Source organism: Trichosurus vulpecula, chromosome 4 (assembly GCF_011100635.1).
Source record: "Trichosurus vulpecula isolate mTriVul1 chromosome 4, mTriVul1.pri, whole genome shotgun sequence".
NCBI lineage: Eukaryota > Metazoa > Chordata > Mammalia > Diprotodontia > Phalangeridae > Trichosurus > Trichosurus vulpecula.
Window position 1 is genome coordinate 63024521 of NC_050576.1, and position 27138 is coordinate 63051658.

Below are 27138 nucleotides of genomic sequence, written 5' to 3' on the forward strand. Positions count from 1 at the left end.
AATCTTTAATCCAGCCCCCTACTGAATTTCTGGCAACCTTCTCCTTTGACCCCACTTGGGTAAATAGTCATTATAAACACTCCAGCTTTAGTATCTGGCATATAAAAGGAACCATATATTTTAGGACTTGTAATTCATATATGACATAGTCTGTTAATTAACAAAAATATTTCCACCTTACCTTCGAGGGCTCAGGGGCCTTTTTCCATCATCTGATAATGGGAGGCGAGGAGATATGAAGAGTTGGTTTAAAAGAAAAGGAGGGGACAAAAGGGGAAAAAGACCATCAGTAAAGGGTATGATAGGGGAAAAACAGTGAGATGACGTCCAGAATGATAAGAGATAAGGGACTGGCATGCTGGATAGCTATAGCCAGAAAGCTTCCAATCTCTACTCTCTCATAAGTTGTAAGATATTGAGAAATTCATAGTCTTTCTGAACCTCAGTTTCTTTATCTGTAAAATGAGATATTAGGCCAAATTAGAATAGTCCTAAGCTAGGGGTATACTAGGAAATCTAGTCTGGTTTTAAGATAATTTAAGACCAGAAACTGGCCTGTCTGGTACAGTCAGAAGTCCTGAAGGAGGCCTCATGGCCTTTTGGGAAAAGCATTGGATTTGGAGTGAAAGGGCTTGTGTTCAAATTCTGATTATTCTACTTACTACCTGTGTGACCTTGAATAAGTCATTTGAGTCTCTTGGCTTCAATGTCCTTCTCTATAAAATAAAGAGGTTGGAGTAGATAATCTCTAAGGTCTTGTCTCTAAGGTCTCTTCCAGCTGTAAATCTATGACCCTATGGTATTCTTTAGGAGTATTCCTTGAGTACGTACTGTCTTTGCTTTTCTTTGCATTCTTAGTGCTCCTCACGATGCCCAGCACATTTGTTCGGTTGTTTTCAGTTGTTTCTGACTCTTTGTGACCCCATTTGGAGTTTTCTTGGCAAAGATACTGGAGCAGTTTGCCATTTCCTTCCTCATTTCATTTTACAGATGAAGAAACTGAGGTAAACAGGCTTAAGTGACTGAAGTATCTGAGGCTGGATTTGAACTCAGTTCTCTTGCTCCAGGGCCTGGCATGCTATCCTCTGTGCCACCTAGCTGCCTGGCACATAATAAGTGCTTACTCAATGCTTGTCAAATGTTGACTTACTGGCTGATAATTGGTCTATTAAATATATCTCTCTTACTTGGGTTATGCCTACCCTCAGGGTCAACAGAAATAAAGCTTTCTAATCCTCTTTGGCCAGAAGAACCATATACCATATTCCTGCTCAATTTGGCCCATGGGCTGGAGATGGTGCCACTCAAGCTGACCTCAACTTTGTTTCCTTGTAGACAGCCTTATCATGAACTACAGTAGTCGGGGGTTTCCCCAAATACCTTACAACAGATAGAATAAAGAGCTTATCTTCTCTCCCTTACCTTTTTGTCTGCAACGTTTCCTTAGAAGAGCCAAGATCGTACCACCTATTACAAGACTTGATACAGATGCAACTGCTCCTCCAAAGTAAGCCAGAGCTTTCTGGATGGACAAGGGTTTTTCTGCAATAAATCCCAACCATGCATATTAGTACCAGAATCTTCAACCATCCATCCGAAAGGATCCCAAAGATTCTACAAGGTACTATGAAGTCATGCCAACTTGTAGAAATCAAAGGTCCTGATGTTGCTGATAGTGAAGCAAAGCAGGAGATGGATGTCACAAAAATATGTAATGTATGGGCATAGAGAATAACTTTATCAGTAGTGATTAAATCATAAAGAGAATTCTCAAGGGACTCAGGTAAGGACCTAATGAAAGGAATGACACAGTGGACACTAGACATGAATACTCAAATACGAAAATAGACTTGCAATCTCATCAATTATGGAGTTTCTTCCAATGGTGAAGGCAACAAACCATCCAGTGTCTTCCTATCCTGTGTAATTTTAACTATGTCTTCCCTAAAGCTTCTTACAAGGAGTCTCCCCAACAAGAAAGGTGGAGGCCCTCCTTACTGCCTCATGAATTGCAAATCAGATACCTAAATGGGATGAATCCAAACTTTTAAATGCCCACAATTTCCTGAGCTAGATTAAGCAGCAGTTTACAAGTGAGTAAATTTAATGAAGCTGAAAGTTTAAAAATGAGTAGTGATTGGTTGGCACAGCTGCTAAATTTAAACCACATCTCTCCATGTTTGAAGCAAAAACACTACTCCCTCCAACGTGAAAGAAACCTCATGCAAACATAAAAGTCCAGAGGGAGACCTGTTAGAAAGAGCCAGAGAAGCAGCACTGATTTTGCAGTATGCTATATTAAGGTGGCATTTTGATCCATTAGATTAATATACCTTGGCAGGTTGGCATCTTTTTTGACCAGGTGCCCTCTGCTTGGCACTTTATTTCTGGGGAGCTGTTCAACACTTGACCCTCAGGGCAATAGAAGTTGCACGTGGATTCATAACTGAAGTACCCCCAGGGGTGAGAGCAATTCATCAGCATTGGTTTACGAAGAGTCAGTTCTGGACATTTGACAACTGCAGAGAAAATGTGGAGGGAGGGGAATGAAACTAAGAAAAAAATCAGCATCACTTAATTTCTACCCTGGGTAAATGTATATGATGGTAATAACCAGTGTTAATAAAATATGCTTGCCCTTAGAGAAATCATTCTTTTATTCGGATATAAACATGAAGTTTATTTGTGAAGGTAGCATGTAGATAGAGGGCCAGACTTGGAATTAAGGAGACTTTAGTTCAAGTCCCTGCCTCTATAAATTTATATTATACTAAGTAATACTGTGTGTCCCTGGGTGAGTTGCTTAACCTCTCAGTGCAACTCTCTAAGATGGAATTACAGACAAATGGCCGGTATGCATCTGTGGATGGAAGTTTTCACATCCAGAGTTCCTGACACTTATGTAATCACAGGTCTGGACTACCATCAACAACCCATAAAGTAGCACACAGGAAAGGTCAGGCTAAGTTACCAACCTCTATAAGGCTTCCTCCACTCAAAACCTCACCAACCCTTCTAACTTTATACATGTCAAAAGATACCATGGATGTGGTATTCAGAGAATCAGTGCTGGGAATATAGAAGTATTCAAGCACAGTGTGCTGATCAATAGTACCTGGAAGCAGAATTTGATCAATTTTCAATTTCATTCTATTATACGTCATCCTCCCTCCTTTAATCCCTTGCCATCTTGGTCTATCCCTGGTACTGCCTTGCTAAACTCCAGCTCTGGCTTACCTCCATCATCTGCCTTCTCTGTCCCTCATCACATTCTTTTTTTTAGTTTAATAGTAATTCATTTTTCACCCAGTTACACGTCAAGAAAATTTTTAGTATTCATTTTTACAAAATTTTGAGTTCCAAATTTTTCTCCCTTCCTCTCCTGCCCTCTTCTGAAAACGGTAGGCAGTTTGACATAGTTTATACATGTGCTATCATGTAGAAATATTTCTACATTAGTCACAGTTGTGAAAGAAGAAACAGAACAAAAGGGAAAAAACACAAAAAAGAGGAAAGTAAGTGAAAAAATATGCTTCAATCTGCATTCAGAGCTCTTTATCTGGATATGGATAGCATTTCCCTTCATGAGTCTTTTATACTTGTCTTGGATCACTGTGTGGCTGGGAAGAGCTGAGTCATTCATAGCTGATCATCACACAATGTTGTAGATAATGTATACAGTGTTTTCCTGATTCAGCTCATTTCATTTTGCATTAGTTCATACAAGTATTTTCAGGTTTTTCTGAAATCTTCCTGTTCATCATTTATTACAGTATACTAGTATTTCATTCCATTCACATACCACAGCTTGTTCAGCCATTTCCCCAATTAATGGGCATCTCCTCAATTTCCAATATTTTGTTACCACAAAAAGGATTGCTATAAATATATTTTGCACATGTATATCCTTTTCCCTTTTTTATGATCTCTTTGGGATACAGACCTAGCAGTGGTATTGCTGTATCACAGAGTATGTACAGTTTGGTTGCCCTTTGGGCATAGTTCCAAATTGCTCTCCAGAATGGTTGGATCACTTAACAACTCCACCAACAGTGCATCAGTGTCCCAGTTTTCCCACATCCTGTCCCACACCCCACATCAAAATTTATCATTTTCCTTCTTTGTCATATTAGCCAATCTGATAGGTGTGAGGTGGTATCTCAGAGTTCTTTTAATTTGCATTTCTCTAATCAAAAATGATTTAGAGAGCTTCTTCGTACTATAGATAGCTTTGATTTCTTCATCTGAAAACTGTCTGTCATATCCTTTGACCATTTATCAATTGAGGAATGGCTTGTATTCTTATAAATTTGACTTAGTTCACTATATATTTGAGAAATGAGGCCTTTGTCAGAGATATTTACTATAAAGACTGTTTCCCAGCTTTCTGCTTTCCTCCTAATCTTGGTTGCTTTGGTTTTGTTTGTACAAAAGCCTTTTAATTTAATATAATCAAAATTACCTATTTTACATTTTGTAATGGTCTCTGACTCTTGTTTGGTCATAAATTCTTCCCCTCCCCATAGATATGACAGGTTTGCTATTCTAATTTGCTTGTGGTGTCACCTTTTATGTCTAAATCACGCGTCCATTTTGACCTTATCTTGGTACACTGTGTGAGACATTGGTCTATATCTAGTTTGTGTCCTACAGTTTTCCAGTTTTCCCAACAGTTTTTGTCAAGTAGTGAGTTCTTATCCCAAAATCTAGGTCTTTACATTCTTTTGAACTATGCCAGGGACATTCATGCAACTGTTTCAACTGAGATCATTTTATGTGTTATTTAATCTCAACTAGGTCTTCCCTGCCACACTTCAATTCGTTTATTCCTCTCTGATGACTGACTCTATCATTTTCTCCACATCAATAATTCTAAACTTTCTCTTCTTCCCATAAGATACTGCTTCCACCCCCATCTTCTTAGAGCACTTTGCTTCCTATTTTACTGAGGAAATATAAGCCATTTCTTGTGCACTCCTTGTTTCCCCACTCCACACCTCAAGACCCCACTTTACAATTTCTTATTCTCTCCTATTTTGCTCCTACTTCTAGTAAAAAGGTGGCTTTTTGCTTTGTCGAGGCCAAATACTTTATTTGTTCTCCTGGTCCCATTCCTTCCTATCTCCACTGGGAGTTTGCCCCATCAATCATTCTCTCTCCCTTTCATTTTCAGTCTCTATTTTTACTTCCCCACTGTCCATGAAAATGCCCAGATTTTCTGATCATCAAAAAATAAAAAGTAAAAACACCTTTACTTGCTTCTGCTATCTCCACAAGCATTTCATAATTCTCTTTTCTTTCATTTTCCTAGAAAGTCACATTCATTTTCTCCAATTCCTCACTTCCCAGTCATTTCTCAGTCCCTTGTAACCTTACTTCGAATCTACCCCTTTCACCGAATTGAGCCTCTTCAAGGCTAATAGTGATTTTTTTTTAGCTGCTAAATCCAAAAGTCCTTTATTGGTCCTTAATTCACTTGACCTCTCCATGGCTTTAGACATTGTCAATTGTTCCCTTCTCCTGGACACTTTCTCTTCCCATGGCATCCATGGCACTGATCTTTCTTGGTCTCTACCTATCTGCTCATTCCTTTTCAGTCTCCTTTGCAAGGATCATCACCCTGATCCTGTTCACTCAGCGGGGCTTTGTTCTAGTCTCTCTTCTTTTCTCTCTCTACACTCTTTCTCTTGGTGGCTACATTTGCTTTCATGAATTCAATTATCATCTTTATTTAGAGGACTCATAGATCTGTATATTAAGCCCTAATCTCTCTCCTGAGCTCCAGTCCCTCTTTATTAATTGTTTGATGTACATTTCCAATAGTTATCTCAAACTCAACATATCCAAAATAACACTCATCTTCCCCTTTCTCACCCAACTCAACCTTCTTCCCAACTTATTTATGTAAAGGGCACCACTCTTACACATGTGGCCATCCAACCTTAAGCTGAAAATCTCCAAAGAGGAGGAACTCATTATTTCTTGAGAAAACTCATTGTACTTTGGGATAGTTCTTGTTAAGAGGTTCTTTCCTGGGATCAAGTTTATTTTCTTCTCTTTGCAACATCTACTGTTTACCCTAAGGTCTAACTTGGGGCCACATAGAACAGGTCTAATCTTTCCACATGACAATTTCTCATACACTTGATGACAGTTTATTGCCTTTCTTCTTACCCTAGGTCTTCTCTAAGCTAAACATCCCTAGTTCTTTTAACGAGTCCTACTATCATACAAACTTGAACCCTATTCACCAATTTGACTTCTGACATTCTCACTCAATTGAAACTAATCTCTTTAATCAATGATGTCTTAACCACAAATCTGATGGCTTTTCTCAGCCCTCATCTCTCTTGATGTACTTGCTTCACTTGACACAATTGCCCCTCTCCCTGGATGCTTTATTTTCTTTATTTTGTTTTATTTTTCTGGTACTACTCTTTCCTAGTCCTCCTTTACCTGTGTGACCACTCCTCAGTTTCTTTTGCTGGTTCATTCTCTGCAATATGCCCTCTAACTTGAGGTGTTCCTCAAGGTTCTGTCCTAGTCCCTCTTCTCCCTCTGTAGTCTCCCTTGTTAACCTCATCAGCTTCCATGGGTTTAACTGTCATCTCAATGCAAAGGCATCACCATATTTCCAGTCTCCCAAGTTCATGACCTCAGCATTATCCTGGACTCTTTACTCTCCTTCACTCATTTATTCAGGTTTAGCCAGACTTTACCTTCACAAGTTGGAGGAGGTGCTGTCCACTTGCCAGAAGGTAAACATCGCACAGTGTCAGATCCCTTTAAGACAAAGCCTTTGTTACAGGTAAAATGGCAGGTGGAGCTGTCTCTGGAGTCTCCCTGGTTATAGGAACACTCCCGGCTCCCCCAGTCTGGGTCGTTTAATACTGGGCACTTAACGGCTAGAATATCAAAACAGAAGGTTCACAAGTCACAAGTCATTATATTATGAAAGCTGTTATGCTTAACTAGCACCCAAAGAACTCACATTTATCTTCAATCTGACTATGGCACCCTTTGACTTCCCAAAGTGAACACTGCCAAATCATGACTCCCATTCTACTTAACCCTGTGGCAACACTACTGCATGAAATGAGGCAGTACAAAGAGTACTGGGCTGGAAAACAGTAGACCTGAGTCCTGGTCTTCCACTTATTGTGGACAGTTCATCTCACCTCTCCGAACCTCAGTTTTATCATCTGTAAAATGGGGATAATATGATGGCACTATACTTGTACATAGATTTGGTGATAGTATTTCATTCGTCATTTAGTTGTTTTTAAGTCATATCCAACTCTTCATGACCTTATTTAAAGTTTTCTTGGCAAAGATACTGGAGTGGTTTGCCATTTCTTTCTCTAGTTCCTTTGATAGATGAAGAAACTGAGGCAAACAGGGATAAATGATTTGCCCAGTGACACACAACTAGTAAGTGTCTGATTTGAATTGAGGTGGCCCACAAGGCCACCTCGCTACCCTCAGTGTGAGTGTAGCATTTCATAAACCACAGATTATTATAGAGATGTGAACAATGATAATTTACCTTTACAATATGGAGGGGGAGCTGTCCAGGATCCTGAAGCTGTACACTTGAGTCTCTGGGCTCCCATTAGCATAAGTCCCCTCTTGCAGGAGAAGTCACAAGTGGAGTTATATCCCAAGTTTCCATGTGCCCCAGAGCATTGTAGCATCCCCTGGGGTGGAGCCATTAATGGCGGACATTTGATTGCTGGAACATGAAACAAAATTTCTTGAGGTTAGCTCACAAAAGAAACTTTTTTATTCTATTCATTAACACAATGAATTATGTCATGCATAGAGCTAAAGACTTTTTCTAGTTGGTAAGATCTATTAGCTAAGGTAATGATCAGTTGGACAAAGTGGAAGACACTTCTTTACCTTCATGGTAAAGATCATGGAAATTATTAGAGGCAGATATATAAATATATATATATATTACACATGTATGTATATATAATGTTTGTATGTGTATGCATGTATGTGTATATGTGTATGTATATATACATGTGTGTATGTATATACATATGTATATGTAGGAACCTATCATGGAAGATACTTTTTTGCTTCATTTAAATTTAGACAGTGCAAAAGCATTAGAAAATGTAGCCCCCCAAAATGGTCAAAATCCTGGCTTGGGCATAGATTAACAAATGACTACTAATAATAATCATTGTAATTATCAAAATCTGAGCAATTCAGAAATCCATATTTCATTATCTTCTCCATGTTAGAGTAAATAGTTTTCAAAAAATCATCACCTAGAGGCCAACCCTTTTGTAGGTTGTAGGTCTTTTCATGACTAGATAGATAAATCTTCAGTCAAAATACACACAATTCATCACCAAGTTCCTGATCAGAGCCTTTCTATGTTGATAGGATCTGCCAAAATTTGTTTTCTGTTGTCATATTTGGGTAACTGGCAGGCTGATAGACCCTTTTTGTCTTTTTAAAAACTAATTTTTGCTTTGTTGTGTTTTCTACTTTGCCTAATTTCCCCTACATCCCTCTTCTAGCCCTCTCTCAGAGATCATCTCTTATAACGAAGAGATTTTTTTTAACGAAAAGCAAGAAGGTGTGGGGGAAAGCAGCATAAATCGATAAAGGTATTTTAAAATGACAATAGATGCGCTGTTCCACTTCCCCTCCTTCCCCCCACCCATTCTGCAAAGGAGTAAGAGGGAGCTATCTTTTCATATCTCTTCTTTGGGACCAAGTTTGTTCTTTTTAATTCTGCAACATTCATTTTCAGTTGTTTTGAGTTTGCTTTTTCCATTTACATTGTTGTAGGCATTGTGCCTCTTCTCCATCTTAAATGGAGGGGCAGGCTAAGAACAATGCTTTAGCCTGGTCAGGCTTCATTTTGGTTAATTTTCTCTCTTGCTGATTCAGAGTGGAAGTACTTTTCAGAACCTTTGTATCCTGGACAGCACCCATGATGTTCAATTTCTGGGAGCTATACACTGCAAAGTGAATATGCCTGAACAGCCACAATAATATATTGAATGATAGTTTTATCTTCTCAAAAGATTTGAGAATTTTCTTATGTCTGGAGGCAGATTTGAGGATTGAATGGGGAACGGGAAGAGAAGGAATGAAATAAGCATTTATGTAGCACCTACTATATGCCAGGCACTGTGCTAAATGTTTTTTACAAATATTATCTTCTTTAATCCTCACACAAGCCATGCAAGAGAGGTGCTATTATTATCCACATTTGCTGTTGAGGAAACTGAGGCAAATAGAGTTAAGTGACTTGACCAGGGTTACACAGCTAGTAAGTGTCTGAGGTCAGATTTGAACTAAGGTCTTGTTGATTCCAGGCTCAGGGCTCTAAAATCATCAAGTTCACTTCCATGAAAAATATGGAAGGTGTCTGATACTAAAGATAAGCTGTTCTTCATCTGTAATGTTCAGTTTAATACTCCTTGCTTCCATGAATCTCTTGAGTGACCAACTTAACTAACACTCTCTCTCTCCCTCCCTCTCTCTCTCTCTCTCTCTCTCTCTCTCTCTCTCTCTCTCTCCCTCCCTCCACCCCTTTCCCCACACACCCTTTTGTGTGTGTCATGAACCACTTTTTTCAGTCTAGTGATGCCTAGGGAACTCTTCTCAGAATAATGTTTTTAAGTGCATAAAATGAAAATACATAGGATTCAAAGGAAAAAAAGAAATTTGCATGATAACTTTGTTGTATATTTGGAAAGAATAGCAAGTTGCACATGGTAGATTTGCAGTTTCATGTGCAATCATCTTTTTATTTTACTTTGTTATGGAAATGCTCGTTTTGTTCCCTGAAGTGAAAATAAAATAAATTTTAAAAAAGAAATACAGTTACCCCAATATTTTAAAAAGAAAGTTCAAGGACCCTAGATTAATAACTGTGCTGTCTACAGGTACACAATTTTCAACTCAAGACTGATTATTCCTCTCCCCAGATGGTTATTTCTTCCATTTTCTCTTCTTTCTTTTTGTTCATCTCATCATAATTAATTTATGTACGCATCTTTCATCAGAATGATAAAATAAAAGAGGAAACCCCCAGGAGTTAGGGAATTTATAAGGGATAACAAAGAATGATGAGAGAATCAATAGAGATTTTGCTGGGTCACCTTTTGGAAAGGATTGCTTCCTTAGTTTAGTTTAATTTAGTTAAGAGATCCATCATTTGAGAGCAATAATGAAGCCTCGGCTTAATTTTTCATCAGAGCAGATTATTCATTATATTTAAAGGGGGGAGGGAAGGGCAGAATAATTAAATTTTTTTGTTTACATTATTATGTAGTATTATGGTTACTAGACAGTAGAGGGCACTATTGTAATGCAATATGTAGGTTCCATGAATTGATTAATTATGTACAGTGTGCATATAAAGAGAAGGCTATGACCCATAGTCTTGGGGAGCAGTCTTTTAGTCGTTTTTAAAAATGGAATGATTGCTTCGTTCTAGGTAACTAAATGGGATAGGGTCAGGATGACCTGGGTTTGAATCCTGCTTCAGACACTAACTAGTTGTGTGACCCTGGACAAATCACTTAAACTGTTTCCTCATTTATAATATGGGGAGGTTGGACTATTACTTTTAAAGTCAGTTCTAAATCTATGATCCTATAATACACTCAGGTTTTTTCAACTGCTTTTCAACTCAATCCAACTAACATTTATTGAGCCCTTTACATGTTTGAGTCTCTGGGGATAAAAACAAAACAGTCCCTGACCTGAAGAGGCTTATATTCTATTGGTGGGTTATGGCAGATGTGCAGATACATGAATACAATAGGAAGGACTTTGGGTAGGAGATAGTATTTGAGCTGAGCCTTGAAAGAAGCTAAGGATTCAATGGGAGGAGGAGGAAGATGGAGAGTGCATTCTTGGCACGGGTGACAACCTTTTGTGAAGTTGCTAGTATGGAATAATAGGTACAAAATGTGGCCAGATTAGAAAATAAAACTAGAAATGATCAGAAATTTTAAAAAATTTAAACCAGAAATGAATGTCCTTGGCTTTATTATCTGAACAACTACTGATAATTCTGACTTTCAGATACAAAGATGAGGAACTGATCTGTTGTGCATTTCTTAAAATTTGTGTTGTGCATTTTAAGTAGTCTTTCCAAGAATAAATTTAGAGTTGGAAGGGATCTCGGCAATGAAAAGATTGTTGGATTTGGTGTCAAAAGACCTGGGTTCAAATTCTGGTTTCGCCACTTTTGGCAAATTACTTAACCTCCTTGAGCCTTAGTTTCCTTGCCTATAAAATAAAAGGATTGGACTCAATGACCTCTAAGCAGACTTCCAGCCCTAACTCTATGATAATCCTATGATTTAGTTTGTGTTCTTACTTGATCACTATGGGCCTATATTTGAGAGAGAGCTACCACCAGCTTCTTAGTTTTTAATCCATTCCACATACCCTATAATCTAGCAACACTGGCACCCTTGTTATTCCTTGCTTGTGATTAGGAAATGGAGAAAAGCTACCCGGACTTTGTGACCATGTGTCAGTACTCTAATGAAGAGATTTTTAAACAGTCACAGTCTGTATTTGGGACATTATGATGAGTATACTTCTCTCATTGCTATAGAAACATTTTAAGACATTTTTGAATTGTGTAGCTCTCTGGTGCAGGGGATAGAGTGTCAGACTTGGAGTCCAGAAGACCTGAGTTCAAATCCAGTTTCAGTAACTAACTAGCTGTGTGACTCTGGGCAAGTCACTTAACCCCTCTGTACCTCAGTTTCCTCATCTATAAAATTGGGATAATTATAGCACCTTTCTCACAGGATGGATTGTTATGAGATTAAAGTGAGATATTTGTAAGCTATATAAAACTTTATTATTATTATTATTATTATCAAAATGTCATTAGTCCACCCCGATGCCCAGGACAAATGTAACATTTGCTATAAGTTTGTAAATTGGGTAATGCAAACTAATAGAAGGAAATTATTAAACCAGAGGTAAAGGCTAGAGAGGTGGCCTCAGTCAGGAGGACCTGGCCTCCCAACTTCCCTCTGACCTTGGGAGAGTTTCTTAAACTTTACTGTCCCTCTAAGACTATAAATTGCAAAATTAAATGCATTTAGGACTAAAAATTACAGAGTTATATGCATTGGTAGAGGGAGTTTCCTCTTCAAGAACTTATTATTCCAATGAAGTCACGTCTGGGCCAAAATGATACTTCATGATAACGAGTTCAATCTCTCTGTCTGTAAATGGGGAAATTGTCCTAGATAACTTCAGAGGTATCTTCCATCTGTGAGTCTAATAGTCCTCTAGATAGATAACCAGCAAAATAGACATATTAGACACCCAGACAGCACAGGGGAAGAACAGCTCAATAAAGAGTGAGAGAAATCCTATCTTTCTCTTTATTGTCACTCCAGGAAGGCCATCTCAAAACTTTTATTTATCCTCTTAAGAACTGTGGGAGCTTATTTTCTGTCAAATGAATGATTGGTGGAATTAGTGAAGCCCAGAGTGTCTAGTAAGAGAGTAGTAGGAAATTTGAAAGAAAATTGGCTTGTTGCTCATGGAAAGACCACTGGAAAAAAGCACTCGATGTCATATTCATCTTCTAAAAATGGCAGAAAATCATTCCTTCATTCAGGATTCTGTGCATATGTGGAAACTCAAATAATGAAAATAGAATAATTTTAAGAATTTGCCTAGTCTGTACTTGTCCCTCTAGACATGACTTCACATGATATACCTCCTTATTTTCTGAAAGCTGTCTAGAGAAATTTTCCAGGGGAAGATATTCGTAGAGTCTTTCTTTTTTTTGAGGTGGGGGGGGGGAGCCAGGGCAATTGGGGTTAAGTGACTTGCCCAAGGTCACACAGTTAGTAAGCGTGTCAAATGTCTGGGGCCACATTTGAACTCAGGTCCTCCTGACTCCAGGGCCTGGGCTCTACTCACTGCGCCACCTAGCTGCCCCGTTCTTAGACTCTTAATACACTTATGGAAGCACATCTTCGGGTTACTTCTTGCCTCCTAAATTAGGAATCTTGAGAAGCTGACTCTGAAATGTTAACAACTGGTCCAAAAACAGATGACATAAAGCTCAGTAGAAAGCATGGAGTAATCAAATGGAGATGTTATCTTTGTTCTTGGGTCTCAAGATGACACATGAAAAAGGAACAAATAAGGACTAGTTCATCCTACCTTGACATGTTGGTGGGTCAGCTGTCCAGCGTCCAGAAATAGTGCAGTGGAGTCTGTTTGATCCAATTAAAGAAAATCCCTCATTACAGCTAAATTGGCAAATTGATTTATAGCTGGAATCCCCAAAAGGATGGACGCAGGACGTTGTTCCTTCCTCAGGTGTCAGCAAGGGCTTGCATGTAACAGCTGCAGTGAGAAGTGATAGGAGTTGAGAAGTTTTTTCAGAACACGACAGCCTGCAGATAATTTTGTATTCATGCGCTCAGGAGCTCTCCTTAACACCCCCCTCCCAAAGTTAGAATGTAATTGACATCGATCATTTTCCAATGAGAATCTAATAGGAAAATGCAGCTATTGGGTCTATGGACTCTTGGAAGACTCATCATTCAAGAACTTAAACTGGCAAAAGAAGGAAGTCAGTTGACCCAGCATCTAGGGTGTGTGTGTGTGTGTACAGTGTCCCAAAAGTCTTGTGTGGTTTTAGGCTTTAAAAAATTAATATATATGTAACAGATTTTATATGTAATATATTTCGTATAATATATGTATATGTGCATATATCTGTATCTAGATCTTTTCTGTGGTCACTCCCATTTCTAACTTGGAAAGATAATGGTGAGTACAACTGCTACTACCCTCACTGAAGCAAGGCAAGTCAACAAGCATTTATTAAGCACCTACTGTGTGCCAGGCAATGTGATAATGTACTAGAGATACAAAGAAAGTAGCTCCAAGGTATAGACTCCACGACACTGAGTCATTCCATAGCTCTTTTACTCTTTCTCAAAGTGAACCCCTCCCCTCTCGGTATGGTGGAACTCGGGATGTACAGTTAGACTACCGGAGCTGAATCTGGGCTCCCTCACTTCCTAGCTGGGTGACCTTGGCCAAGTGACTTTATCTCCTTCATTTCATTGAGCCTTAGTTTTCTCATCTGTAAAACACAGGCTAGATAAGGTCTCTGGCTTTAAAAGCCTTTTTTTCTTTAAAAGTCTACTATTCAATGAAATTATAAGGCTCCTTTCTGTGTTGAAATTGTTGTCCCTCGAGTTAGCTATTTTAGGAAATGAGGGTTAAGCTACTTTAAAAACACACATGCACATATACATATATGTATATACATACACATGTGCACACACATACATGTGTATTGCATGTATATATGTGTGTGCATGGCAGCTAGGTGGCACCATAGTGCTCAGAGTGCCAGGCCTAAAGTTAAGAAAATACATCTTTGTGAGTTCAAATCTAGCCTCTGATACTTACTAGCTGTATGACCCTGGGCAAGTCACTTAAGCCTGTTTGCCTCAGTTTCCTCATCTGTAAAATGAGCTAGAGAAGGAAATGGCAAACCACTGCAGTATCTCTGCCAAGAAAACCACAAATTGGGTCATGAAGAGTCAGACATGACTGAAAAACAACTGAATAACAATAACAAAATGTGTGTACATATATGCGTATATACATATATATTCACACCAATGGTATTAGGGGAACCCAACCAGTACAGGACCTTAGGCACCAATAGCAGGTGCCAAAGGGTCTGAAGTCTGGTATAGGATGGGCTGGAAGTTGGAGGACCAGAATACAGGATCTTCTCCTACACTCTCCGACACTCTTCTCCTGGCCAATTCCTATAGCCAAAAGTGGTGAAACTAGAATTTGAACCCAGGTCTTTTGACACCAAATCCAACAATCTTTTCATTGCTGAGAAAACTGAGACTGAGAGAGGTTAAATGACTTGCCCAGGGTCAGATTGCCTGTAAGTGTTGGAGTATTTGAAGTCAGGCCTTCCTGACTCCAGGTACAAAACTGCTTTTTCTACTTTGTGAGCAATATGAGTCTTCAGAACTGAGATATTTGGAGGTGAATTTCCCATTGGTATCTTCTTCAGGGACAAGGGTCTCTAAACTATTTGAGACTTTCAGGAATTTTTCCTCACCCTTCCTCAATAATTGCCTTTTCTCAGCTACATACATCTCAAACCATCACTTTGTCCCAAATTCTTGAACTTTTGTTTCAACATAAAGTGTGTTTATTGTAAGTTGGCTCTCCTGGGGAAAACAACCAACTAGACAACATCTGTGCAAACTGAAAAGGGAAAGAAAAAAATTCCCAGAAGTGTGTTTTCCAAAGTATTGTGCTTTTGCATTCTGACAGCAACAGTCGGGGTGGAAATGGGATGGGGAATGAGAGGGAAATCAGCATTAAGAAGGAAAAGTGACTCCTGACTCTGGGTAAGCAGCATAGCCAGTTAGAGCTGGGCTATTCCTTCCCTCTCCCTTCCCTAGTGTCCAGTCTTTCTGTGAATTAGTGGGCTCCAGGCCACTATCCATTGTCTGGTCTAGTTCACCTCTTTAGAGTGTTCATAGGACATGGAGCCAGCAAGAGGAATGAAGACAAAGTGGTGAAGGGACAGATCAGCCGGAGTGAAACACAAAATTACAAACAGAAGGAACAGAAAGGTCATGGGTAGTAGCAACAAATGGCAAACGGCTTGCACTGAGAACACCTACGATATGTGGCAATGACTTTTAATCTCAGTTTCACAAAACCCAAGGGTTTCTCAGAAAAACTCTGGTGATGACGGTTGTTTTGTCTGACTGCCCCCCTCCACCCTATACCTATGATTCTCTCATGTTGGGTCCTCCACTTGTTGATGCCACGTACTGTGGGCTATAGGAACTGTCCAAGAGGTGAGAATTGGTGGTAAGAGCCTGTATTCTGGTCCACCAACTACCAGCCCCATCCTTCAACCTACACCAGACTCCAGACCCTTTGGCACTTGAGAGAAGAGCCATTGGTGCCTAAAGCACCATGCTATATGGGCTGTCCTTAATGCCATGTTCACCCATATATGGCACTGAAAATTGTGTGTAGGTGTGTATCATTCATTATCACAGGCTTTGCACTAAGAACTCTTTGGTCAATGGTTTGATCCATAGCAAAAAAAAAAATTAACTCTCTCTTTTTGTTTTTGTTTAGGACTCTACTGAGCAGCAAGGTGGCACAGTAGATAGAGTGCCATGCCAGGAAGACCTGAGTTCAAATCTGGCCTTAGACATATACTAGTTGTGTGACCCTGGGTAAGTCTCTTAACCTTGTTTGCTTCAGTTTCCTCATCTGTAAAATGAGCTGGAGAAGGAAATGGCAAACCACTCCAGTACCTCTGTCAAGAAAACCCCAAATGGGGTCACAAAGAGTCAGACAGAACTTTAAAAAAACTGAGCAACAACAAAGATTCTACTAGATAATATACAAATTAAGGAAGGACACATAATCTCTGGCCTCAAGAAACTTACTTTAGCACAGATAAACCTAACAAAGGTGAGTATTAAGAACATAATGATTTACCATAAACAACTAAAGTATTTACTGCCAGTGTAAGCAGAGACAACAGTGCTGTTTAATGGAAAAAGCACTGAAGTCAGAGGACCTGAGTTCAAATCCCACCTTTAGTATTTATTAGCCTAGCAATCTTGAGAAAAATCACATAACCTCTCTGCACCTCAGTTTCTTCAACTGTAAAATGAGAGGGTTGTACTAGATGGCCCCTCAAATTCTTTTCTAGCTCTATAGCTAAGACCCTGTGAGGGGTGGGTGCATAGAGTAGAATGGTGAGGGTAAAAGAAGTCAGAACAGTTGACCTATGGCTATACATAAGGTTTTGGAAGACGTTAATCTAGGAGACAGAATTCAAGAGACTTGGATTCTTGTGCCAGCTCTGTTCTGGAACCACTGAAGGATGTTGAGGAAGTGGTTTCCTGTATCTCATTGTCTCAGGTCCCTTATTTATTAAACAAGGGTCATTAAAAACACGTTCTATTTCACAAAGGATGTCATAGTATGTACAAAGTGCACTGGGCTCCTTGGAGGTGCAATGAAGGTGTGCTCACTTGGCTGCCTCTTTCCCCTGAGCTGGCCTATGCTTTCAGTGGTTTCCTGCTTCTTCGTAATGTTCCCGAGTCCTTATCTCCCCAGTATCGCACACATCTCAGAGCGTGTTTGCAGCTCAAGCTTATGACTTCTCCCTATATTCCACAGTACCGAGCTGTGGAAGTACGTTTCTTGCTGATCTCCTGCGTTCTGTCCTCCCTAGGACCAGTGTGGCTATGGAAGTCCAATGTTTTTAAGATGCTAAGCCATTGGTCATTTATCTGTGTCTCAAATGTCAGCCTAGATGTTAGAAAAAAGAGCAACCTTACCTTCACAGACTGGTGGTGGAGAGGTCCAGTTTCCAGTATGCAAACAACGCAGCACTTGTGGCCCGTGTGGGACAAATCCTTCCTCACATGTGAACTTACATGATGACTGATACATGAAGTTCCCCAAAGGGTGAGAGCAGCTCATGTGTCCCTTGCTGGGAGCACTCAGATCCTGGCACTGCTTAGCTGAGAAAGGAAGGAAGGGGGGAGGGAGGGAGGATTAATAAGTGCCTACCATGTGGAGGGCACTGTGCTAAAAGTGATCTCATTTGATCTTCGCAACAATCCTAGATATTATTATTATTATTCCCATATTATTGATGAGAAAATGGGGCAGACAAAGGTTACGTGACTTGGCCAGGGTCACACAGGTAGTAAGCGCCTAAGGCTGGATTTGAACTCAGGTCTTCCTGACTCTAGGCCCAGCACTCTATCCACTGTGCCACCTAATTATGAATAAAAGTGTTCAATGATTTCTTTGCTCTTTGTTCTCTTAAAGGTCAAGGTCATAGGCTCCAGAATTGGGTTGTTTACCCTGAATCTATGTGCAAATTATTTACTCTCTTGTATCCACTATGGACAGATTGGACAGCACCCACTATGCCAAGATGCCTCTCCCTTTGCACATAGTAAATGCTTAATTAGTGCTCATTGAAGAGTTGAATCAGCAGCAAACTTGCCACCAGATTTTATTTCTGTTGGGGGGTGGGGCATGTTTTCAACAACTACAGAGCTCTTGTGTTAAGAAGGATGAGAAGGGGTTGCAATCTGCATTGGGGGAGGGAATGCCCACACCAATGTCAACAAAGATCTTCTAACATATAAAAGGTATTTTTGAGAAAGGTGCTAGGAAGTAGTTACTCCAGGAAAGGCCATCTCTGATGCTTTTAGGGGAATGGAGGGAACTGGGTACTTAGAAATGAGGTTAGGAGGCAGCTAGGTGGCACAGTGGATTGAGCACCGGCCCTGGAATCAGGAGGACCTGAGTTCTCTGGCCTCAGACACTTGACATTTAATACCTGTGTGACCCTGGGCAAGTGAAGGAAGAGGAGGAGGAGGAGGAGGAGGAGGAAGAAATCTATGAAAGCATTCCCAAATATGATGGATAGATGGTGTAAAGGCCAAGAAGTAAGAGATAGAGGTCTGTGTGTGGGAGGCCATCATTGTGGGGACCTTGGGATTATAGTCTTATAGGATCATACATTTAGAGTTAGGAGGCACCTCAGAGGTCTTCTAATACAACCTCTTAATTTTACACCGAAGGAAGTTTAGAGACTTGCCCAAGATCACATGGTAGCCAAGAATTTGAACTGAAGTTTACCTTTAGACGGAACACAGCCTTAGAGGGACAGGGACTAGAAACTGGGGGTGGGAAGAGACTGAGAAAGGCCTCCTGCCAAATAGTGCTCGAGCTGAGTCTTGAAGGAAGTCAGGGTTTCACACAAGAAGCAATGTGGAAGGAGGCCATTCCAACCAAGAGGGATAGCCAATGGAAAGGCAAGGAGTTGGGAGGTGGAATCCTATGTGAGGAACAGCAGATAGACAGATATGGGCTGAATTGTAAAGTGAGTAGAGTAGAATAATATGTGAGAGGCCTGGGATGAAAGGAAGGGAAGGCCTTTCATTTCCAAACTGAGGAAGTTATATTTGACCCTAGAATAAAAGGGAGCTATCAAAGTTTATTAATTAAAGGAGGATGAGATGGTCAGACCTAAAGAGAAAATCATTTTAACAACTGTGGAGGATGCTTTGGAGTAGGGAAACACTTGAGATATGGAACCCAATGAGGAGGCTTTTGCAATTGGCCAGGTGAGAGGGGATGAGAGCTTCAACTGAGGGGACACATGGGAAAGATGCAGGAAGAGAAATCCTAAGATTTTACAACTGATTGGAGAATGAGGAGTCAGGTTTAACACTGAGGCTGAGAATCTGGGTAAGAAAGCGGATTTTGAGCTATCCGTGGTAAGTGAAAAATCTCCTGATTGAAGGTGAGGGGGTAGATTGGATAACTTTTTGAAATTCCATTTGAGGAGCTCAAGGATCTAAGTACCATCTAACCACTGCTTATTACATCCCATTAGGCCTCATGTCATTCCTTGATGATGGATGGTGACTACTTAATTTCATTTTTATAGCTATGTAAACAAGTACAGAAAGGTCACTAAGTGGCCCCAGGGATCATGGTGAGTGGTAGAATAAAGGAATGGCAATACTGCGCTGATACCAAACAACCAGTGGTATGATCATGAAATCTCACTACCTTGTCTTGCCTCAGTTGTATTTCTATAAAATGGGACTAAAGATATATAATGGCAATCATGCTATGTTTCAAAAGCATTTCACAATTTAATACTCATGACTATCTTGTGAGGTGAGAAAGGCAGGTATAATCATCTGCATTTTACAGAAATTCAAGAGCGGTTGAGACAAGGTCATAGAAGTGTAGGATCATAGGTCTGGAGTTGGAGGGGAACTTGGTGGTCATTCACACTTTCTGAATCTCAGTTTCCCCACCTGTAAAATAAGGATAACAGTAGCACCTGTGCCACATTTGTGAGGATCAAGTGAGACAATCCATACTTTTATACTTTTCAAATCTTAAAATGTTATACGTCAAAAACATTACTGTTGTTATTATCATAATGACACGATGTTTCCACTAAAAGTAAGAAAAACAGACAAAACAAGAAAATATCCCCGTACCATGACAAACTGGGGCTGGGGCCGTCCAGGTTCCAGACATGTCACACTCAGTGGTCTCTGCTCCTTTTAGCACAAACCCTTCAGCACACTGGAATGAACATCTGGAATTGTACTGAAGTTCTGTCAGAGACGAGGAGCAATTCAAGCTTCCGTGGGTAGGACTCTCCAATGGATCACAAGCGATGGCTAATGAAAAAACATTCACTGGATTAAGGTACTGTGTTTAGTTCAACACCAATAGGCAACATCTATTATGCATCTTCTGTGTACAGAGCACTGTGCTAGGCATTGGAGGGAATCGATGTATCTATGATCTAAGGATGTCTGATTTCATTCATTCATACCTTTACATTTTCTCCTAATATTCAGAGCTACCAAGAACAGGATGAAGGGTTTTTTGTTCTTCTTGTTTTCAGAATGGTGAGTTTTTCCCCATCATAATGGAATTTAAGCACATTCTTCATGTGTGCAGCATACCAGCTGGATATCTCTATGTGTCATTGTGACACATTTGGTGTGCATAGCATATAGATTGCAGCCTCCTAATACCTTAGCAGACACATCCTGGATTTAGGGGTAGGTTCAGTTGATATAGGAATAACTCAGGCACGTAAGGGTGCCATTCATAAGAAGCATCTTTGTAGATTGCACCTGTCTTTTGACATATGGTTTTGAGCCTTCTTTGATATATCCTACATTGACTATCCCTGTTCAATAAATCGATTCAACCAACATTTATAAAGCATCCACTATGGGAAGGGTAATAAAACTCACTATTCAACTTGCTGTATCTTATGCAATTGACTTCTGGTTTTAACCAGTTTGTCTTCATCTCAGTATTGCATTTCATAGACCTGCTCCCAGTAGCCAATGACCATGAATCCCTGCTTCCTTCCACCACCGTACTCTTGTTAGTGCCTGCTGTGACAAGCTAATCTCCCATTTATAATTAAAGTGACACACTGGAGATGGGATGGTGACTGGTGGGGCTAAAGGGAAAAGCTTCTTCTCAGGTTCTGTTTGGAGCTTCCAATAGAAAGGTGTATTTTGGCAGGTTGGCATTGGTAATGTCCACTGCCCAGATGCCAAGCACTGGAGCGTCTCAAAGCCATGTGCTCTATAATCAGGTTGGCAAGAGAATTTGAAGGTGGAATTGTATGCAAAGACAGAATATGGGTGTACACAGTTCATGGCACCTCCAGTGGGGGCTTCCAGGTCTGGATATTTCATGACTATATGAAACAAGCAAGAGTAAACAGATCATTGCTAAGGAAAAAAGAAAAACTGTACATTTAAGCAGAGAACAGAGGGGGAGTATCTCCTGTGAAGGGGAAGTCTATGGGAATAGAGACTGTAAGAACCAAGCAGCTGGATAGTGCAGTGATTAGAGCACTAAACCTGGAGTCAGTAAGACCTGGGTTCAAATCGAGCCTCAGATACTTACTAGCTGTGTGACCCTGGGCAAGTCACCTAACCTCTCTTTATCTTAGTTTCCTCATCTGCAAAATTGGAATGATAATGACAACTATCTCCCAATGTTGTTGTGAGTCTCAAATGAGATAATAACTATAAAGTGTTTTGCATACTTTAAAGCACTATGTAAGCGCTTTATTACTAATTGGGGAGACCATCTGGACAGGCTTGAGCCTGGAGTCTAAATCCTTCTTCACGGTAGCCTGAAGGTTTTAGAATATGCAGTGGTTTTTCCTTCTGCACTTTCCCATGTTCTACTTCTGGATGCTCTAGCCCTTACATTTCTTATGTTTTCCCATGATATCCCAGGCTCTTGTCTTTCTAAAGCCAGCCACCCTCTCACTGTCCCATAGGGCCATGGGATCCAAGGATGTGGCCGAGTGGCAGATAGGAGCAGGTTCCATTACTGGAAATCCTGCTCACACTCAATGATGTGATCCAGACCTTGTCCACGTGAGCTATCGCATCTCCATGGCTACCTCAGACTCACCTTCACACTGTGGGACTGGTGCTGTCCAGGCTCCAGATGGTGTACACCAGACCACTTCTTCCCCTTTTAGTCTGAACCCCTCTTCACAACTGAAGCTACAGCTGGACCCATGAATGTTTCCCTTTGGGCAGTTCATATTCCCTCTTTCAGGACTCTTCAAGACTGGGCACTCAAGGACTAAAGAAACAGCAATGATGAGAGATTATATGACCCAGGTCCCTTGGAAATTACATACTGTTCTATTAACTTTTGGGGTACTTTAAAAGGAAATGGACAGGTAAATGCAAGTATAGGCAGGGAAGGCTGTAAACTCCCTTCTTTTTTAAATTTGCCTTTTAGGGACCCTGGGTAGATCGATATCAATAGTTATAATTCATTGATTCATCCAACAAACATTTCGTAAAACACCTTCCATGTGTAAGGTGTGAGTACAGACTATGGGAATTGGACTCTCTGTTAGAGACCAATTTGTTTTGAAATGAACATTGATCAAGGAGTCCCCTTCTGAAGTTTTTACTTGAGAATCCGAACTTAACCTTTATGAGATCCCACTACTAGAAGTCCAGGACACTATCTGGTTTCAAATGAGCATTTCTCTTACTGATTTGTAATATTGATCTTATGTAGTGATTGCCATCCAATGGCTAGTTTCCTCTTATCCCTGTTGATTTTATGGAGAAAGCCCAGTCATTTCTAAAGTTCCAGCTGTTCAGGGAGTGGGAAGCAAATGGAAACTACACACCTGAGCACTCTGGGGTCTCAGCTGACCATTCCCCAGAAGCTAAGCACTCCAGCGTGCTTGCCCCATTCAGTCTATGTCCTTCTGTGCAGTAGAAATCACATGTGGATTTGTAGGAGAAATTTCCCAGAGGATGGCTGCAAGTCATGTGCATATGGCCAGGGAGGAGGTCAAGTTCTTTACACTCTAAAGCTGTAGGAAAACACAGCATCAGTACTACTCATTCCTGATTGAAAGATAGTACAAAGTTAGAGCAGAGGGGCTGCGTGGCATAGTGGATAAAGAGCTCGCTTCAGAATCACAAAGACTTGTGTTTGAATCTCACCTTTGACACATGCTGGCTGTGTGACCCTGAGCTAGTAACTTAACCTCTCAGTGTTCTAGGCAATGGTCTAAGACTATAAGATGAAGAACAATTGTTGACCTGCACGGGAAGGGAATTGCTTCACTGGGAGGTAACTTACAATACTAAAATCACACGCCCAATAAAAAAATAATTGGGATCATTTTATTCATACTGACTTTCAACCACAGCTTGCTAGCTGGTCATACACATTCTCTTAGCTCCATTGCTTAAAAAAAATCATCATTTCAAGGTGTGCTATGAGCCATTGCCTCAGAAATGAGCAAAATTAGCTTGAAAGTGTTCTCTTTCATTTGCTTCCTTTTTTCCCTTTTCCTTTTGTCTTACTTCATCTACATTCTGAAATGAAAGAGAGATATTGGAAGGAACTGTCTTTTGTAACTATAAAATATTTTGTTCTTTTGTGTCAAGTCTGTGTGTCGAGTGACATTTTGCAGACAGTGTGGTAAGGAGCCCTGAGCCCAATCTTCCTAGTCATCAGTGGTTCTTCATCATCACTGTCTTCCTGGTATTTTGCCTATTGCTGCTAATGTAGGAGATGATAATGGATGAAATAAAATTAAATGGGAGATTCTCCTTACCATATTCACATTCTGGTCCGTAAAATCCTGGGTAGCAGGAGCAGGTGTAGTTTCCAATGGTTTCAATACATTCTCCATGCTGGTTACAGGAGAAAGGTTCACAGGAGGCTGTGTGGGTACAGGTAGGTTAGACTCACTAGTGCTTGTGAAAGAGATATAAAAGGGTGTGTTCTTAATTATAGGAGCCTCCGACACAAGAATTGCATTGACCGGATTGACCCATCTTGTATAGTCATAACTGAGGGATAGGGTGAAATCCAGAGATCCAATGACCCTTTATGGAGTCATACCAAAAGTCTGCCAGAGAAAAAAGACTATGCTGAAAGAAATGGATGACAGGGTTTTTAAAACAAAACTGTTTTCAGTCTTGGCCTACTCCAGGAGGATGTTGGAGAAAGAACATATGACCTGACAGCCTGAACAAATAATTTCACGCTCAAAGTCTTATTTCTCTTCTTCCCCACTCCTCTGATCATCTAAAGCTGATCATTCAAAGAAAAATCCACATTTCCATTTGACAGTGTATTTGATCTGAGTGTCCTGTTCTGTGGCCAGCAAGAGAGGGTACAAGTTCCAGTATACCGGGTGAGGAGCCTATTTTTTTTTTGAATCAAGTAAAGTTTGTAAGTTGGGATTTTGGATTTCTGTGAGCCCTTTCCCTGCTTCAAGTTGTAGAAGCTGTGGTAGGTGGGAAACCAGATTGGAAGTGAAGAGTATATCTGACTTTAATGTAATATAATGTTAGGTAGATAGGACCTGGGTTCAAATTGAATTTCTGACACTAGCTGTGCTACCATAAAAAGAAGGGACTGGGCTAACTGACCTTAAAGTTTCCTGCCAATTCTAAATTGGTCTCTATTCTTTGAATATTCTCTACAGCTTTTCTGAATCTCAGTTTCCTTGTTGATAAAGTGGTGTGAGAAGACTCACACAATCTCTCAAGGTTGTTGTGGAAAAGGTTCTTTGTAAATTTCTAAGTTCTGTACAAACATGAACTGCTGAATCTGAAATGCTCCTGCCATTCCTGGATTGTGGTTTCTCCCCCTCACTTCAGACAACATTAGGCATGTATTCTGTTTGAATGAATCACCCAGGTGCAGACTCTGTTCCTTCTCCCAAAAATCGATCATAGCTTAATATCCAAATCAATAAAAAATTGCCAGGTCTCTATGGTCATCTATTGGCAACCTCAGGTGTAGACAAGTAAAGGAGGCTTCCTCAAGCCAACAACAACACAAGTAACTAATACATTTCAAGACAAAGCATTATTCTTATTTCAAACCCATGCCAAATATGTTGTGTGCAGGCAATAAAGGAGTCAAGTAAGATATTCAAGATATATGCTGTTTTGAGGAGAAGTGTATATTGAAAAGGTGGCCTGGGGTTCTGAGCCAGCCATGCTTAAATGGCTGAGACTATGACTGATTTTAATAGGTAAGTCAGTTTGATGAGTAAAATAGTATATGTACTGGGATAGTTTATGAGAAGGAACAGAAAATGTTGGGATTGCTTCAGCAGAATAACAGCAGGGTGTAAGACAGTATTGTGCTCCTGGGTCCAGCCACTTCCATACTTCATCCTGGCCAGATGTTTGTTTACTCTAAGGAAGCAGGGGATGAAGCTCTTAACAAGAAGTCTATGAAGTCAAAGAGAAATCTCTTCCAGCTGCAGGGCTCAAGGTAGTCTTCATGTAGAAGATGACAATTGGCCTGAGGCTTAAAGGAAGGATGAGTAGAGTGTCAGTAGGTAGAGCTGGTGGGGCATATGGGGAGAGGGGGATGCATAGAAAAGGCATTCTTGGCATAGGGAACAGTGTGAGAAGAGGTAAGGAAGCAGGAAATTATCTTAATGATCCTGGGTTTCCTTGTGATCACAAAATGATGGAAGTTTTCAGCCTACGTCCTTCTCTCCAGGTAGGACCGTCCTTTGTCTCCTTAAACTTTTCTTCCATGGTTCCCTTCTGCTGCAGTATCCACCCATTTTTCCTAATTCTATTTCCACTGCTGATGGACAAAAGCTGAACACTAACCACCAAATATTAATCCTTTATATCTGTTCAAAAAGTTTTATAGCATGATTAATGCCTTGTATATCTCAAATGATTATCATTTCACAGGCCTGTGGCTTATCTTCCCAACTATTGGGCAGGAACAGTGTTTAATACTACTTTAGAGGAACCAGTTGGTTTTTTTCTTAACCCAACAGACAAAATTTGAGGAAATAGACAGTATTACCCTGATAGCACAATGCCCTTTTTCTTTTCACACATGGTTCATCATTCCACTTCCCAGCAGAAGAAGTTCTCTTGATATAGATCTCCACACAGTCCTGGTCATTCCTCTTGTTATTGGGTTCATTTTCTGCCCAGTTCTCAGCCTCCTTTGTGAGGGTCTTGTTGGTCCCCACCCAGGTCCAAACATTATTGATTTTCCGGATCCCAATCCAGTAATATTCAGGGTAGTAGGGCAAAACTTCATTGAGGTATGTGATCTCATTTTGATTCTGAATGGCTACTAAGTCTGTATAATACGCCTGACAAAATCTCCGAGAAGCATTCCATGAATATGACTTCAGATTGCTGTAATGATATGTCCAGGCTCCCACTTGTATCTGAGCAATCAGAGCTGATGTGAAGAAAATGGAGAAATAGATTAATATATTAAAAGGGGGAGTAAAACCATAAATGCAAATACAGACACATACACAGAACATTGTAGACAGTCGATAGAATTTGTGTCCAGAAGATTAATAATCAAAACATCATAACCCTTCTCCCAACACACACACCCCATAGACGATTTGAAGGAAAATCATTATACTTTTTTTTAAAGCAGCCAAAGTAAGGTTACTTTGGGAGGCAACATGACATAGTGGGAAGAAGGCTACACTCAAACCCAGAAAGATTAGAGTTTAAGATCTGCTCTGAGACATATTGGCTGTGTGACTCTGGGTAAATCATTTAGCCCCAAGGAAATCCTCTATGACCATAAGCTACAGTGGTAGTGCCAACCTGCATTTATTGAGGGAGTTCCTTTACCCAGGAGTTCACTGAATCGATGACATCCTAGTCTTTCCTATCCCTTCTAAGTGAACACAAACATGTAACTTGCTTATGTTTGCAGTCAGTCAATAAACATTTATTAATTACCACTGTGTGCTAAGCACTGGGGAGAAGAAAAAGAGACAAAAGATGGTACCTGCCCTCCAGGAGCTCACAGTTGAGTGGGGGAGGCAACAAGCAAACAAATCTATAAAAACAAACTATATACAAGATAAATAGGAAATAATTAAGAGAGGGAAGGCACTAGAATTAAAAGGAGTTGGGGACAGGCTTTCTATAGAAGATGAAATTTTGTTGTTGTTTAATCCTACCAGTTCTACCAGTGTCCAACTCTTTG

General features: G+C 40.2%; 1 protein-coding gene across 1 annotated transcript in view; it reads right to left on the reverse strand.

Annotated features, from left to right (window-relative positions):
• The window catches only part of LOC118845431 (selectin P), a 38567-nt gene that overhangs the window by 1829 nt on the left and 9600 nt on the right, over positions 1-27138 (reverse strand). The window contains exons 3-14 of the mRNA XM_036753337.1: positions 25975-26364; positions 23741-23848; positions 22799-22987; positions 22057-22233; positions 20094-20279; positions 17391-17576; positions 13186-13371; positions 7547-7732; positions 6720-6905; positions 2334-2519; positions 1423-1542; positions 182-212 (exon numbers count right to left, since the gene is read on the reverse strand). Coding sequence (XP_036609232.1) covers positions 182-212; positions 1423-1542; positions 2334-2519; positions 6720-6905; positions 7547-7732; positions 13186-13371; positions 17391-17576; positions 20094-20279; positions 22057-22233; positions 22799-22987; positions 23741-23848; positions 25975-26364 — 2131 coding nt within the window. The remainder of the gene's footprint in view (positions 1-181; positions 213-1422; positions 1543-2333; positions 2520-6719; positions 6906-7546; positions 7733-13185; positions 13372-17390; positions 17577-20093; positions 20280-22056; positions 22234-22798; positions 22988-23740; positions 23849-25974; positions 26365-27138) is intronic.